This window comes from Balaenoptera borealis, assembly GCF_965194805.1.
Source record: "Balaenoptera borealis genome assembly, chromosome: 20".
In the NCBI taxonomy this organism is placed as follows: Eukaryota; Metazoa; Chordata; class Mammalia; order Artiodactyla; family Balaenopteridae; genus Balaenoptera; species Balaenoptera borealis.
In genome coordinates this window covers 14,699,582-14,717,123 of record NC_138879.1, presented here as the reverse complement: position 1 = coordinate 14,717,123, position 17,542 = coordinate 14,699,582, and the positions used below count along the sequence as shown (strand labels likewise).

At 43.8% G+C, this 17,542-nt stretch overlaps 1 protein-coding gene across 2 annotated transcripts in view; it reads right to left on the bottom strand.

Moving 5' to 3' along the window:
- ICAM2 (intercellular adhesion molecule 2) overlaps positions 1-17,542 on the bottom strand; it is a 23,132-nt gene extending 5,590 nt beyond the window's left edge. Inside the window, exon 1 of one of the 2 annotated variants that reach the window (XM_082373733.1) lies at positions 16,924-17,542. In XM_082373733.1, coding sequence (XP_082229859.1) covers positions 16,924-16,981 — 58 coding nt within the window. In that variant the 5' untranslated portion in view covers positions 16,982-17,542. Of the gene's footprint in view, positions 1-7,681; positions 7,794-16,923 lie in introns of those variants that run through there. The other variant, XM_082373734.1, reaches the window with a different exon arrangement.

Genomic DNA, 17,542 nt, shown 5'->3' with positions numbered 1-17,542 from the left:
ATCTCTACCTTCCCCTAAGTTTTGCTGTGAACCTAAAACTGCTCTTAGAAAAAAAAAGTCTACCAAAAAAAAAAAAAAAAAAAGCTCAAACACACTACCTTGAAGGCAACCTTCTGGGTTAGAGTTCTTACCAACTATGGATTGTTGTTGAAAACGCAGGTTTTAAACTCAGTTCTTAGCAGGGTTTAGTGGAAGTCATGTACTCAGTCATTCCTAAATTCCAATCTCAGATTCAATTTTAAAAATATTTAAACAGAAAACGCAGTTCCGCATTGTTTACAAGACACATGTAATGATTAAGAGTATGGAATGGTTGAAAGTCAAAGAATGGAAAAAGATATACCAGGCAAAAGCTAACCAAAAGAAAGCCAGGAAAGGTCTATTCATATCAGACAAAGGGGACTTTTAAGACAAAAATATTGATATTTATTAGGGATAGAGTGAGTACCTAGATTAAAGGGTCAATTCATCAGAAAATTATAATAGTTCTAAACTTGTAAGCACTTAGTTTGAAGGAACTACAAAGAGATAAAACCATCATCATAGCAAGAAATTTTAATACAACATCTCTCAATTATGAATAATGAAGCAGACAGAAAAATCAGTAAATGAATGGAAGAGCTGAAACATACAATGTAAAAGCTTGATCTGCACCTATAGAGAATACAAATTCATCAAAAAGATAAGTTTTAAGACCCCTATATATTTGGTAATTTAAAAACATACTCATCCATGGGTCAAAGAAAAAATCATAAATGACACATTTTAAAATTCTTAGATTTGAGTGATAATGAAAATATCATAGATTACAATTTGTTGGATGCATCAAAAGTGGTACTTAAAGGGAAATTTATAGTCTTGAATGCTTGTATTAGAAAAGTGTATGAAATAAGTATCCAATTTAAGTAAGAAGTCAAGAAGTTATAAAAAGAACAACAAAGTAAACCCAAAAGTAAACTCAGAAGAGAATAATAAAAAACAGAAATCAATAAAATAGAAAACAAAGATATGGTACACAAGATCAATAAAACCAAAAGTTAGTTCCTTGAAAAAAACCAGTAGAACAGGCAAATCTCTGCTGAAATTTACTTATAAACAAAGGAAAGCACAAATAAACATTATTAGGAATAAAAATAACTACATAATTACAAGATTAAAAAGAAGACTATACAAATAAACAATCTAACCTTACACCTAAAGGAACTAGAAAAAGAAGAACAAAACCCAAAGTTAGTAGAAGGTAAGAAATAATAAAGATCAGAGTAGAAATCAGTGAAATAGAGACTAAAAGCAAACAAACAAACAAAAAACAATAGGAAAGATCAGTGAAACTAAGAGCTGGTTCTTCAAAAAGATAAACAAAATTGATAAACCTTTAGCCAAACTCATCAGAACCAAAAGAGAAGTTACAAAAACACCACAGTCATAAAAAGGGTCATAAAAGATTACTATGAACAATTATAAACCAATACAATGGACAACCTAGAAGAAATGGATAAATTCCTAGAAATGTTCAATCTCCCAAGACTGAATCAGGAAGAAATAGAAAATATGAACAGACTTATTACCAGTAATGTAATTGAACCAGTAATAATAATTTTTAAAATCCCAATAAACAAAACCATAAAATTCCTAGAAGAAAACAAGGCGGCATGCTCTTTGGCATCGGTCTTAGCAATAATTTTTGGATATGTCTCCTCAGGCAAGGGAAGCAAAAATAAACAAATACATCAAACTAAAAAGCTTTTGCACAATGAAGGAAACTATCAACAAAACAAAAAGGCAGCCTGCCAAATGGGAGAAGATATTTGCAGATGTTATATCCAATTAGGGGTTAATAGTCAAAATATACAAAGAATCATACAACTCAACATAAAAAAAAAAAACCCTGGGGCTTCCCTGGTGGCGCAGTGGTTGAGAATCTGCCTGCCAATGCAGGGGACACGATTTTGAGCCCTGGTCTGGGAAGATCCCACATGCCGCGGAGCAACTAAGCCCATGAGCCACAACTACTGAGCCTGCACTCTAGAACCCGTGAGCCACAACTACTGAGCCCACGTGCCACAACTACTGAAGCCCGCATGCAGCAACGAAGACCCAACGCAGCCAAAAATAAATAAATAAATAAATTTATTTTTTAAAAAAAGCCCTATTAAAAAATGGGCAGAGGGGACTTTCCTGGTGGTCCAGTGGTTGAGATTCCACGCTCCCAATGCAGGGGGCCCAGGTTCAATCCCTGATCAGGGAACTAGATCCCACATGCCGCAACTAAAGATCCCGCATGCTGCAACTATGACCTGGCGCAGCCAAATAAATAAATAAATTAAAAAAAAAAATGGGCAGAGAACCTGAAGAGACATTTTTCCAAAGAAGATATACAGATGGTCAACAGACATATGAAAAGATGCTCAACATCACTAATCATCTGGGAAATGCAAATCAAAAACACAATGAGATATCGCCTCACACCTGTCAGAATGGCTGTCATCAAAAAGACAACAAATAAAAAGCGCTGGCAAGGATATGGAGAAAAGGGAACTCTTGTGTACTGTTGGTGGTGTTCACTGATAGATGCATGGATAAAGATGTGGTTGGTATATCTACACAATGGAGTATTATTCAGCCATAAAAAATGAAATCTTGCCATTAGCGACAACATAGATGGATCTAGAGGGTGTTATGCTAAATGAAGTGAGTCAGACAGAGAAAGACAAATACTGTATGATCTCACTTATATGTGGAATCTAAAAAAAAAAACAAATGGGAATTCCCTGGCAGTCCTGTGGTTAGGGTTCTGAGCTTTCACTGCTGAGGGTGTGGGTTCGGTCCCTGGTCAGGGAACTAAGATCCTGCAAGCTGCGTGGCATGGCAAATAAAAAACAAAAATTACATCAACATAATAAAGGCCATATATGACAAACCCACAACAAGCATCATACTCAATGGTGAAAAATTGAAAGAATTTCCACTAGGATCAGGAACAAGACAAGGATGTTCACTCTTGCAACTCTTATTCAACATAGTTTTGGAAGTCCTAGCCACAGCAATCAGAGAAGAAAAGAAATAAAAGGAACACAAATTGGAAAAGAAGAAGTAAAACAGTCACTCTTTGCAGATGACATGATACTATACATAGAAAATCCTAAAGATGCCACCAGAAAACTACTAGAACTAATCAATGAGTTTGGTAAGATTGCAGGATACAAAATTAATGCACAGAAATCTCTGGCATTCCTATACACCAACAACAAAATATCAGAAAGAGAAATTAAGGAAACACTCCCCTTTACCATTGCAACAAAAAGAATAAAATACCTAGGAATAAACCTGCCTAAGGAGGCAAAAGACTTGTACTCAGAAAACTATAAAACACTGATGAAAGAAATCAAAGATGACATAAACAGATGGAGAAATATACCATGTTCTTGGATTGGAAGAATCAATACTGTGAAAATGACTGTACTACCCAAAGCAATCTACAGATTCAGTGTAATCCCTATCAAACTACCAATGGCATTCTTCACAGAATTAGAACAAAAAAATCTTAAAATTTGTATGGAAACACAAAAGACCCCGAATAGCCAAAACAATCTTGAGAAAGAAAAACGGAGTTGGAGGAATCAGGCTCCCTGACTTCAAACTATACCACAAAGCTACAGTAATCAAGACAGTATGGTACTGGCACAAAAACAGAAATATAGATCAATGGTACAGGATAGAATGCCCAGAGATAAGCCCACGCACATATGGGCATCTAATTTATGACAAAGGAGGCAAGAACATACAATGGAGAAAAGACAGCCTCTTCAATAAGTGGTGCTGGGAAAACTGGACAGCTACATGTAAAAGAATGAAATTAGAACACTACTTAACACCCTACACAAAAATAAACTCCAAACGGATTAAAGACTTAAATGTAAGACCAGACACTATAAAACTTTCAGAGGAAAACATAGGAAAAACACTCTTTGACATAAACCACAACAAGAATTTTTTTGACCCACCTCCTAGAGGAACAGAAATAAAAACAAAAATACACAAATGGGACTTAATTAAACTTAAAAACTTTTGCTTTTAAGCAAAAAGCAAAGGAAACCATAAACAAGACAAAAAGACAACTCTCAGAATGGGAGAAAATATTTGCAAATGAAACAACAGACAAAGGATTAATCTCCAAAATATACAAACAGCTCATGCAGCTCAATATCAAAAACACAAACAATCCAGTTAAAAAATGGGCGGAAGACCTAAATAGACATTTTACCAAGGAAGACATACAGACGGCCAAGAGGCACATGAAAAGATACTCAACATCACTAATTAGAGAAATGCAAATCAAAACTACAACGAGATATCACCTCACGCTGGTCAGAATGGCCATTATCAAAAAAGCTAGAAACAATAAATACTGGAAAGGGTGGGGTGAAAAGGGAACCCTCCTACACTGTTGGTGGGAATGTAAATTGATACAACTACTATGGAAAACAGTATGGAGGTTCCTTAAAAAACTTAAAATAGAACTATCATATGACCCAGCAATCCCACTGCTGGGTATATACCCTGAGAAAACCATAATTCAGAAAGAGACATGCACCACAGTGTTCACTGCAGCACTATTTACAATAGCCAGAACATGGAACCAACCTACATGTCCATCAACAGATGAATGGATGAAGAAGATGTGGCACATATATACAATGAAATATTACTCAGCCATAAAAAGAAACAAAATTGAGTTATTTGTAGTGAGGTGGATGGACCTAGAGTCTGTCATACAGAGTGAAGTAAGTCAGAAAGAGAAAAACAAATACTGTATGCTAACGCACATATATGGAATCTAAAAAACCGGTACTGATGAACCTAGTTGCAGGGCAGGAATAAAGAGGTAGACATAGAGAATGGACTTGATGACATGGGGTGGGAGGGTGAAGCTGGGGCGAAGTGAGAGTAGCATCGACGTATATACACTACCGAATATAAAGTAGTTGGCTGGTGGGAAGCAGCCGCATAGCACAGGGAGATCGGCTCGGTGCTCTGCGACCACCTGGAGGGGTGGGATAGGGAGGATGGGAGGGAGGCCCAAGAGGGAGGGGATATGGGGACACGTGTATGCATATGGCTGATTCGCTTCGTTATGCAACAGAAACTAACATGGTATTGTGACGCAATTATACTCCAATAAAGATCTATTAAAAAAATTAAAAAATAAAAAAATTTAAAAATAAAATAAAATAAAAAACAAATAAAACCAAACAAAAAACAGGCTCATAGATACAGAGAACAAATGGGTGGTCACCAGAGAGAAAGGGGTGGAGAGGGGTACAAAATAGGTGAATGGGATTAAGAGGTACAAAACTCCAGTTATAAAACGAGCCACAGGGATATAACACACAGCATAAGGAATATGGCCAATAATATTGTAATAACTCCATATGGGGACAGATGATTAATAGACTTATCGTGGTGATTATTTCATAATGTATGCAAATGCCAAACCACTACGTAGAACACCTGAAGCTTACATAATATTGTACATTATAGTTCAATTTAAAAAATTAAAATAATGTATCTTATAATTCAAAAAAGAAGAAGACTATACAAATTCATAGAAACAGAAAGTAGAACAGTGGTTGCCAGGGCCTGGGGGCAGGGGGAAATGGTGAGTTGTTTGTTTAATGGGTATAGAGTTTCAGTTTTGCAAGATAAAAAGTTTTCGAGATTTGTTGCAAAACAGCGTAAATGTAACACAACCAACTTTAAAACATTTAAAACGGGTTAAATGGTGAATTTTATGTTATGTGTATTTTACCATAATTGAAAATTTTATTAATACAACATTATAAATCAACTATACTTCAATAAAGTTAAAAATTAAAAAATTGAAAAGACTATAAATCATTTATGTCAAGAAATATGAAACAAAGTAGACCAAATCTTAGAAAAATAGAAATTACCTAACTTGATTTAAGAAGAAATAAAAAGCCTGAATGGTTCTACAACTATTAAAGAAATTAAATCCATGCCACAGCTAGAGAGAAGCCCGCACACCACAAAGAAGAGCCCACAAGCCGCAACGAAAGATCCCACGTGCCGCAACGCGTGCCGCAACTAAGACCCAATGCAGCCAAATAAATAAATAAATATTTTTTTTAAAAAAAGATGAAATCTTGCCATTTGTGACAACATGGATGGACCTTGAGGGTATTATGCTAAGTGAAATAAGTCAGATGGAAAAAGACAAATACCATATGATTTCATTCATATGTAGAATATTAAAAACAAACTAAAAAAAAATTAAATCCATAATTTGAAATCTTCCCACAAAGGAAATATCAAGTCTAGATAGTGTTCCAGAAGTTTAAGTAGAGATAATTCTAATTTTATAAACACTCTTTCTGAGAATGGAAATCACAGGAATACACTCTAACTCTTTCTATGAGGCCAGTGTAACCTTAACACCAAAATGAGACAAGAATAGGATGAAAAAGGAAAATGAGAAGCCAGTCTCACTCATGAATATAAATGCAACAGTAAGAAAAACACAAACAAACCAAATCTAGCAGTATATTAAAAATACTAGACATATCCAAGCTGGGCTCATCTCAGCTATGCAAAGGTGGTCTAACAACAAAAGAGAAACCTACAAATGTCATTTATTATTGTTGGTAATAGTAAACGTTGGTGCTCTATGTCACATTACTTCTGCCCTCCTCTGACATCCACTGTATTTACAGCGCCTAATTTCCTGCAAGCTTAGACTCACCTTATGCTCCAGTGTCTCACCTCAAGCTTACATCATGTTGCTTTTTGCTTTTTGCCTCAGGGTCTTCTTCAATGGCTTTAGGAGTCACTTATCTCCCTGCTAGTGTTTCCCAGAAGCATAGGAGAGTTAAGTTCTCTAAGATGAAACCCTTTCATCCCTAAGATGAAACAGGAGCTGGTGGCTACATGCCCCAGTCTCCTTCTTTTGGGGAAGGCAATTCTGGGCAGCATCCTGTAGACTTATCAGAGGTCCCCACAGACTTGAACTTCCTTTGCCTACAGCTGCAACAGCAATTGTGCATCGTTAATTGGCTTTTTCTCCTTCCCTGTTTCAGACTCTTTGCTCCTTCACTCCCTGCTTCCTGGCATCACCTCTCAAATAATCTACCCGAACTGAAGTCCTTGTTCCAGGCTCTGTTTTTGAAGGAGCCCAAACTAAAAACTTACATTAAAAGATTTAAGAAGAAAAAAAACTATGATCATCTTAACAGATCTAGAAAAAAAAAATGATGATATTCAACATCTTTCATGATAAAAGCTCTTAGCAAACTAGAAGGAAACTTCCTGGATGGCCTGGGCCCACGTGCCCCATGCAGGGAGGCAGCCCCATACCTCTAAGTTGGTTGTGTGGTTGACAGAGCAGGGGAGGGAAGAGAAAGGACAAAAACAGGAAACAACCGCGAAAACAATAGGCCGGTGGACCCAGAGAGACGCAGACGTGAGCTCCGCAGAGCAGGGACCGTCTGGCCGCAGGGAACTCTGTGCATCTCCAGCCCCTGGGCTTGAGGGAGGCCGGGGAGGGGTGGGGAGGCCCAGGGAGGGGAAAGGACAAGAACTCAAGTCTTGATTGACAGTCCATCCCAAGCCCTTTCCACTCTGCCACGAGGGAAGCGAGGAGGAGCAAGGAACGTGAACTTACCTGTCATCTGCTAAAGGGCGTGGCTGCGATGGGGAAGGAGGGTGGCCAGGGGTCCAGCTTCCAGATGCCGCTTGTGGCAGGGCTGCCACCCGTTCAGCAAGTATAATCAGGCTTTGGCCCAAACTCCCCTCTCAGGAGTCACGTGCTTCCTGTCCCAGCTGCGACTTCAGACTAACCTCACTTTCAGTCCATTACCTCTTGTTTTAAACTCTGTTAAAATATACACCCTGTAAAACTGACCGTTTTAACCATCTTTAGTGTCCAGCTCTGTGGCATTAAGTCCATTCACACTGCTGTGCAACTATCACCACCACCACCCCTCTCCAGAACCGCCATCCCTCACCATCATCCCAAACTGAAACCCCTCTCTTTTCAACACTGACTCCCCCTCCCCCCAGCCCCTGGCAGCCACCGTTCTACTTTCTGTTTCTCAGCTGGACTGCTCTAGGGACCTCACATGAGTGGAATCACACAGTATTTGTCTTTTTGTGACTGGCTTGTTTCACTGGGCATGACGTCCTCAAGGCTCATCCATGTCATAGCATGTGTTAGAATTTCCTTCCTGGGGGCTTCCCTGGTGGCGCAGTGGTTGAGAATCTGCCTGCCAGTGCACGGGACACGGGTTCGAGCCCTGGTCCGGGAGGATCCCACATGCCGTGGAGCAACTAAGCCCGTGCACCACAACTACTGAGCCTGCGCTCTAGAGCCTGCGAGCCACAACTACTGAAGCCTGTGTGCCTAGAGCCCGTGCTCCGCAACAAGAGAAGCCACCACGATGAGAAGCCCACGCACCGCAACGAAGAGTAGGCCCCTGCCCTGCTCTCTGCAACTAGAGAAAGCCCGCGCGCAGCAACGAAGACCCAATGCAGCCAAAAATAAATAAATTAATTTATGAAAAAAAATTTCCTTCCTTTTTAAGGCTGAATAACACCACCTTGTATGAATACACCCCATTTTGTTTATCCGCTTATCAGTCAATAGACACGTGGGATGCTTCCTCCTTTTGGCTCTTGTGAATAATTCTGCTGTGATCATGGGTGTACAAACATGTCTTTGAGTCCCTGCTTTGAGGCAACTCAAACTCTTTGAGGCAAATACCCAGAATTGGAATTGCTGGATCATATGGTTGTTCTACGTTTAATTTTTTTGTTTTTTTCTTTTGGCTTGCTGGATCTTAGTTCCCTGACCAGGGATTGAACTGGGCCACAGCAGTGAAAGTGCTGAGTCCTAATCACTGAACCACCAGGGAAGTCCCTCTCCAGTCTCTCTTCTGATGTGCAGTTTCTGCACTCCTGGGAGCCTTTGATGAGACAGTTCCAGGATGAGTTGCCCTCTGAACCTCTGCAGGAGGCTTGTCAACATCACAGATCTGGGTCTTCCTTGTATTTGACGTGACCTGCCACCAAAAACACCTTCTTAACAACTAAGAACTATCGTATTCTCAGATCTTTTCACATCGGCCGCCTCGCCTAGCAATTTAAAAAACCTACCCTGGCAGAGTAGCTTTGTACCAATAGGCAAAAAGTATCAAAGCTGGGAGCAGAGGTGGGTGCTGGGCTCACCCACAAGCAGAGGTTTTGCTCCCACAGCTCCGCCCCTCATAACTACCACTGAAACTCCCGGCTCAGCGAAAACACAAATTAGATCATGTCAGGGACCAACAGGACAGTCAAGGCCACGAACGCTGAAGGTCTGCTGGCTTTGAAGCGATCCCTCTTGGTACGTTTGTGCCTTGATTTCTTCATAGAAGTTCTTTTGAAATATTCCTGTCATACTGCTGGTCAAACAAAGCCAACATAGAACGTTGGGTGGGGACGTCACAGCAAGACTTTGAGGGGCCCTTGTGACTTTACAGTTTTGATAGCATCTGTCGTAGACACAAATTAGGGTGCGTGTCTCATTCATCTTTTCCCCAGGAGTTATGTCTGGACTTATCTTTTTTTAAGGGGAAGCTCTCCTTTCTCTTTTTTTGACAGGTTTTCTCGGGCACTTCTGTCTTCCTACTTCATCCCACCTTCCTGGTCAAATGATTTCCAAGGTTGGCATCATGGTACCCAACCTTCAGGTCTTCCCTTGATTTTGTTTTGTTTTGTTTTAAACAAGTTGGGGAAAGAGAGCCTTTTCCTCCTGGTTGCAGAGGTTGGAGGACAGACACTGCCTAAGGCTGTGCCTTACATTCACGGGGGGAGGTGGGTTTGCAGGAGGTGAGGAGGTCAAAATGCACAGAGTAGAGATGAAAATTTTCTGATGGTGTCCCAGTTACTGGTTCCAGCCATTCCTGAGGTCCATTCCTGCAGGTTGGTTTCCACAGGCCAATCCTTTCGCCTTTTTTTGCTTATGCCAATTTTAGCTGGTTTCTGCAGAGTCCAGAGTAAGAGACCATGAGTCATGACAATGAACCCCATCAGTCAACAAAGGAATGTTCCAGAACAAAACCGCACATTGCCTGGACTGGCCCTGGCACCAGTGGCTTAATTTGGTGCTGGTTCTTCACAACAAGAGGGTGAGTGATAAGACACCGGTTAGAGAAACATCTCCACCATATTGTGGTTTAAGTTCTAGGAAGTTAATATGGCATTTTGACAACAGCTTTTCTAATTCTTAGTTGTTGAAAGCCAAACTGCAGAGCAATGAGGAAAATATGAATACAAGTGTGTACGTAGTTCACCGCAGATTGCTGTGCCTGACTCACTGCTCCTTCACAATTCAGACTTTGGTTTTTTTAATAAAGAAATGAATACATTTTATTAGAACTTGTTATAAATATTTTTTATTCTCAGAGCTGAAATGCTAAGCCATTATTTAAATTTTATCTCCATTTTTTTATTAGTTATCTATTCTATACATATTAGTGTATATATGTCAATCCCAATCTCAGACTTTGTTTTGTCAGAGATAGCATCTCGCTGCACTTGGGCACTCCTCGGTCCAGGGGAGTAAAGAGGGAACCGCCTGGAAAGAGACTGTGGGTGCTTGAGGCCACGTGGCAGGAGCCCCAACAGAGCCCCCCAGCAGCTCACTTGGCATCAGGTCCCATAACCACTAATCAGAGCTGGGTCTGTAATAACCTGGAGCAGGGGGTGGGGAGGAGGCCCGTGAGACCTCCCTGCTGGCTAAGCACATCCTGCCTTTGGAGATGGGGGCACAAAGAAGGAAAGGGCCCAGGAAGTGGGCTTGAGCCTGGACTCCCAGTGGATCTCACTGACCAGTCCCCTGTCCAAGGGCTCTAGACCCCGTCACCATCACTATTTCTGACTCTCCTAAAATACAGGGCACCCAGTTAAATTAAAAATTTCAGATAAATAATTTTTAGTATGTCTCAAATATTGTACATTGCAAGAGTTACACATTGCGTGTGTATAGATGTACATATGTATACGTATGTATGTGTATATGTTGGTTTTTTAAGCTCTCCAGGTGATTCCAATGTGCACAGCGCTGAGAACCAGCACTCAGGGTGGAAGAGCAGATAGCTGGGTGAGAACTCACACAGGAGCCCAGGGGCCGGCACGGAGGTGTGGGCCGGTCTGGTATTGGGGATGACAGGGGTTAGAGGGCAGAGGGCACAGAGGGCGCACGAGGGGCAGCAGACACCCGCAAACCCCCGACAGTCAGTGTGCGGGAGGGAAACACTAAGGGGGGGGGCGGTCCATCTTCAGAAGGGAGGGCGTTGTCTTTCATGTTACAAAGTGTTATGCTCCCCCTGGATGCCGAAGCCTGATTGAAGCCCCCAAAGCTCTTCCCACTAGGGCAGGGTTCCCATTCTTGACAGCAGAGCAGAACCACCTATGCAGCTTTTCACAGTGCAGCTGCTGGGTCCACCCCAGAACCGTCCAACTATAACCCCGTGTGCCCGCTTTAAAAGCTATACAGGGACTTCCCTGGTGGTCCAGTGGTTAAGACTCTGCGCTTCCAATGCAGGGGGTGCGGGTTCGATCCCTGGTCGGGGAACTGAGATCCCACATGCTGCGTGGTGTAGCAAAAAAAAAAGCTACACAGACAGTTCTGATGCATCATTTGGGCCAGTACCCCCTCCTCAACTCCCCTCTCCTCCTCTACCCATTTTGTGGCTTCTGAGCAAATCACTTTTCACGTCTGTTTATATCCTTCCCTTCTCTGCTAAGTTTCTGGTGCCTTCCCCTTTGAACCACCAAGAACAGGTACAATAAATGCTAGTTAGACTTAAGCTAGTGGCTTGGTTTTATGAGAGGCATGTTTCACAGCAAATGTTCTCAAACTTTAGCTTATATCAGCATCACTGGAGGGCCCCAGCCCCAGAGCTTTTCATCGGGGTGAGGCTTGAGAATTTGCATCCCTAACAAGTTCCCAGGTGATGCTGATGGTTCTGGCCCTGGGACCACACTGTGTTTGTAAGAATGAAAAGGTGTTCTCAATTTAAATAAAGTCAAGGTAATCACAACTACAAGTAGAAACCAGAGATTTGGAGTAGACATGCTGGCCAGGGCCATGGAAGGCTAGTGCTTCCTAGAGCAGGCTGTAGGCTCACTGGCCTGTAGACTGAATGACGGAGATTGCGGGGTCAGTCTAGCAGAGTGGAGTTGCAAGGAACTGTGCATGAATCTCTGCTCAGCCCATTGCTGGCTGTGTGACCTTGGGCAAGTTGCTTAACTTAGCTGAGCTTCAGTTTGCTCATCTGTAAAATGGGGTCGTGCTTATTATGTACGCATACTATGCATGGTAATTGAGTAGGCATGCAGCAGCAAGAGATTCAAGTCCAGGCCATTGGGATCTCACAACCAAGCTCTAAGGCCCTCTCGCCCACCTCACAGCCCCCTTCAAAGGCTTTTATAATGATTTACAAAACATTGAGTCAGAGCCTGGCACATGGTGAGCACTCAACCAAGATTGTGGTGGTTGTTACAGCTGGTGCCTGGACATGTACTTTTCTCTGTCCTTATAGGCTATGCTCAAGGACAGCCTAGTACGTGGCTTGACTACTGCATGGGTCTACAGAGTGTCAGACCCCAAGACCACCCCCATACAGGGAGGGGCCCGACATATGATGTTATGTTATACAGGTTATGTTTAGTCCTCGAGTGAGAAAAGTTTGTGAATATGTATTACTTAGAAACCTACTGGCTCATGAAGGACTTGAGTTGTTTATAAAGCCAGGCCCTCTGGTCTTCTTTTTGGACCCCAGCCCCCTCTCATGGGGAGCTACCCTGCAGAGTGGGGAGGAGGAACCAGTAGCCGTGGAAGGTGACCTGCTGAACTAAGATGCTGGGGTCCCAGGAGGAACAGTGACTGCGCATGACGCCATCTAGTGCCCACAGTGAGCAAGTGTCCTGCCACCCAGTCTAAAATGTCTGACCATTAGGTCAGCTGTAGGTGATATTCGTCTACAATCACAAGGAGGTCTGAAATGAGCTGGGATCCTGAGAGAATATTTTTAAAGGGGGTGATCTATATAGATGCAGCAAGTTTACCCATAAACACCAAACAGCCAAAGAGCTGAGAGAGGGCAAGCCTGAGAGGGTCTCTCATAGAAGGGAGAGAACCTTCTCTCTGGAAAGCAGGGATGTCAGGGTAGCCAGCTGCCCTTTTCTTCCTTTAACCTTAACTACAAGGGTGAGAATAAACTGAGATGCTTTACTAGGAACTCAGATGGGAAACTGAACCCTTTCCTTAGGAAATACGCCAAAGACAGCTCCTTGGCTTGTTAGAGAGCAAAGGTAAAAATCCAAGAGACATACTCTTGTTTTTTTTACCGTGAGGCTGTTTTCTTTTGGGGACTGAGGATTAGCTTAAGAAATATTTGAGGGCTTCCCTGGTGGCGCAGTGGTTGAGAATCTGCCTGCCAATGCAGGGGACACGGGTTCGAGCCCTGGTCTGGGAAGATCCCACATGCCACGGAGCAACTGGGCCCGTGAGCCACAATTACTGAGCCTGCGCGTCTGGTGCCTGTGCTCCGCAACAAGAGAGGCCGCGATGGTGAGAGGCCCGCGCACCGCGATGAAGAGTGGTCCCCACTTGCCGCAACTAGAGAAAGCCCTCGCACAGAAACGAAGACTCAACACAGTCATAAATAAATAAATTCTTTAAAAAAAAAAAAAAAAAGAAATATTTGAGTATAGTCAAAGATCACTTTTTAAAAATCAATTAGAGCACAGGGAACTATAGTCAATATTTTGTAATAACCTATTAGGGAAAAGAATCTGAAAAAGAATATATATATGTATATATATACATAAATATGTATTACAAATATATACATATATATATAAAACTGAATCACTGTGATGTACACCTGAAACAAAAAAGATATTGTAAATCAACTATACTTCAATAAAAAAATTTTTAGTTAAAAAAATCAATTAGATATTACCAGGTGTTTATGTTTTTTAACCATTAGAGTATATGTCCAGGGTCAGAGGTGACAGCCACAGGGTCTGGGCCCAGTGGCAGCAATGGGACCTTGTTGGGCTAGTTCAGGGGCTTAAACCTGGCCTCCCTTTCCCCCAGCTCTGGGCAAGCTCTGCAGCTGTAATGAGGCCACCCAGCCACAATCAGGTTCTGTCACAACAACAGAGAACCTCCTCAGTTCCTCTTGTAAATAAAAGGGCTTCAGTCACTGATGAAGTAAAGGGCCCAGCAACCTCCTGGCGCTTCTGAGCCACTTCCCATAATGATCCAATCAGAACCGGAGGGCGAGTTAATCCACCCACCTGCAGAGTCCTGGGCCTCCTCAGCCTGTGGTATAAGCTGCTGGGTTCCCACCAGCTCCTGAGCTTTCACCCATTTCCAGATCAGTGCTCCCCTTCCCTCAAAGTCTCCCCGTTTGCCCCCTGAAACGTGTTTTGCTGGAGAGAAATTTGCCCACATCCCTCACCCCTGCACAGACCCTCCCTTTGTTTTCTTGCCCTGACTGGAGCCGGGCCCCCCTGTGAGGATGTCTCTTCCCCCATTCCTCGTATCTCGGGGCTGGGCGGGCATTGGTTACTGGCTGACCCCTCATGGCTTCAGCGTTCTGGAAACGAGCCCTCCCTCATGTGCCAGCTCTGCATCTCAAGGCCATTTCCCCTACCTGGAGTTCATAGCCGTTCCTCCTCCTACCTGGGGTTCATGGAGGACTTTGGCTCTTCCTGCTTCCCCCCACCTCCTCCACCCCTGACTCCTGCTGTCACCCTGGGCAACCACTGTGTCTACCAGAAGGCCCACCTGAGCACCAACATCTGCTCCATTCCTCAACTACAAGTCTTTACCTCCATCCTACCACCCACCCCTTCAGTCACATCTTACTTTGTCACCATGCAATACTGCTTGCCTCCATATTCTTCATCTCCAGAATCTTCTCTGACCGCATCCCTGTCTCCCTCCATCAGTCTGGACCCCAAGGCCAACCACTCTCCCATCCACGCCCCCAGTGTCCCCTCTTTGCACCTGCTGTGCCCACACGGTATCCCCCATCCCCAAACAGACAAGGTTTCCTCTGCAGGCTGCAGCTCTAGCCAAGGTTGCCTCCACCTACAGTTATGCATGAGTGAGATGTAGCTAAGGAGGGCAGATTTACCCAGCGGAACCAGAGAGAAGCTTCAACTTGGAGACTCAGGGAAGGAGGGTGGAGGTTGGGAGTGACATGTGGGAACTGGATTTAACTAGAAGTTGGTTCATAGAACATTTGACCCTTCCTCCCTACGCCTGATGTAGAGGGGCAAACAGCAGTAGCCAATCCCAAGGCCAACGATCAGAAGATTCTTCTCCAAAGACACTTAAGAACCCCAGAGCAAAGACCTCTGCAAGCTGGCATTTAAGGGTTCCCATATGGTTACCTAAAAACAGAGCTCATCAGTTGACAAGCTCTACCCACCAACATGGGGCCTCAATCACCTTTTCATGGCCTCATTTTTAAGTGTGTGTAACCTATCAAGGATCACCAGACATTTAAGAAAATCTGCAACTTGGGAAAGATCAAGATAAACAAAAATGATCTCAAAGGATACAGAGATAATACAGGGAACTGAAAAACACTTTCTAAAAAAGTCTATTTGTTTTCCTCACATACTAATTTCCCCGTAAGAAAGGGACAGGGATCAAGAACCCTTGGAGATTAAAAATGATTGCTGAGGGACTTCCCTGGTGGCGCAGTGGTTAAGAATCCGCCTGCCAATGCAGGGGACACGGGTTCGAGCCCTGGTCGGGGAAGATCCCACATGCCGCAGAGCACCTAAGCCCGCACGCCACAACTACTGAGCCCGCACACCACAACTACTGAGCCCGCACTCTAGAGCCCACGAGCCACAACTACTGAGCCTGCGTACCACAACTACTGAAGCCCATGTGCCTAGACCCCATGCTCTGCAACAAGAGAAGCCACCGCAATGAGAAGCCCTCGCACTGCAACGAAGAGTAGCCCCCGCTCGCCGCAACTAGAGAAAGCCCGCACGCAGCAACAAAGACCCAACGCAGCCAAAAATAAATAAATAAATAAATAGATAAAAAATCTTATTAAAAAAAAAAAGATGGCTGAGGGATTTCCCTGGCGGTCCAGTGGTTAGGACTCGGTGCTTTCACTGCTGTGGCCCTGGGTTCAATCCCTGGTCAGGGAACGAAGATCCCGCAATCTGCGGGGCCATTAAAAAAAAAAAAAAAAAAAGGATTGTTGAAACTAACAAAAGTGTCACAGAAAACTTGGAAAATAAGGTAAGGAAAATTTCCAAGGGGAACAAAAATCAACAAATGGAAAACGGCACTGGGCTTTGTCAATCTGGTTACAGCAAATCCAACATAAGAGGGCTTCGTTTTCAACCAACACTTTCTCCACTCTCTGCCTGCCCTCCCAGCCCCCGTGACAGCCACCAGCCACCTGGAGTGACAAACCACAGCTCACAGGCTGCAAGGGGAAGAGCAGCTTTGCTAAGCAACAGCTGTGGTTTTATTGTGTTTTTCAGCATTGCGGTTTTATTGTGTTTTTCCTGTTTCTTCCCTCTGCAGCACGAGAGAAAGAAGGTGGGCTTCTGAGCCTCCCAGAATGGAGGTCAGACCTCAACTCCACACTTCGGGGGGCCGAGTGTAAGTTACCCACCTTCTGACCCTTTGTCCCCCCTTCGCTCCCCCTAAAATTGTTCTGGGTGTTGAGGAGAAGGCATCTCCTCTCCATCTTCACCCTCCACCCCCTCCCTTCCAACCTGGCCATCCCAGCCCCTGGGAAAAGACCACCACAAACCCTGCAGCTTGTGCCAAGGGAGGGCAGTGGGGGATGTGCTATTCCCTGCCCCACGCACCTTCCCTAGTTGCGTTCAGCCTACATCGCATCAGGTGTCGCCCCAGCACGGTAACCATCCAGGTAAGCCATTCCAGGTAACCATCAAGGCCAAACACGGTAGCTGTTGGTGGGGAAAGTCAGAGCAGCAGGTAGAGAATCCTTCTTCTCAGCGCCCTTGCGTCGTCTGAGAGCACCAGCTTCCGATCCTGCTAAAGGCAGACAGTCCAGCATGGGCCTCACATTTCCCGGGCGTATGTAGTGGCCTTTTCCCTGGACCTGTACCTACTGTCTGAGTCAGGAGGGCTCAGCTCAGCCGCGGTGATGAACCCAGACATTTCCATGGCCGAGCGCGAGGGTTTCTTGTTTTGCTGATGAGAAGTCTGTTCTGAGTCAGGTGACTCTGTGATTCACATGGCTTCCGTTTTGTGCCTCCACGATGGCCCATCACTGAGTCGAACGGAGAGCACAGGAGTGTCGTGCCGGCTCTTAAATGGACCAGTGGCCGGAATTGGTCACATACCCTAACCTAACTTCAAGGGAGGCTGGGACTGCTGTCTTCCTGGGTGTCCAGAAAAAGGAAAATAAGATCTGATGAAAATATAGCATTATTTCTGCCACTCCAAACACCCCTCCTTCTT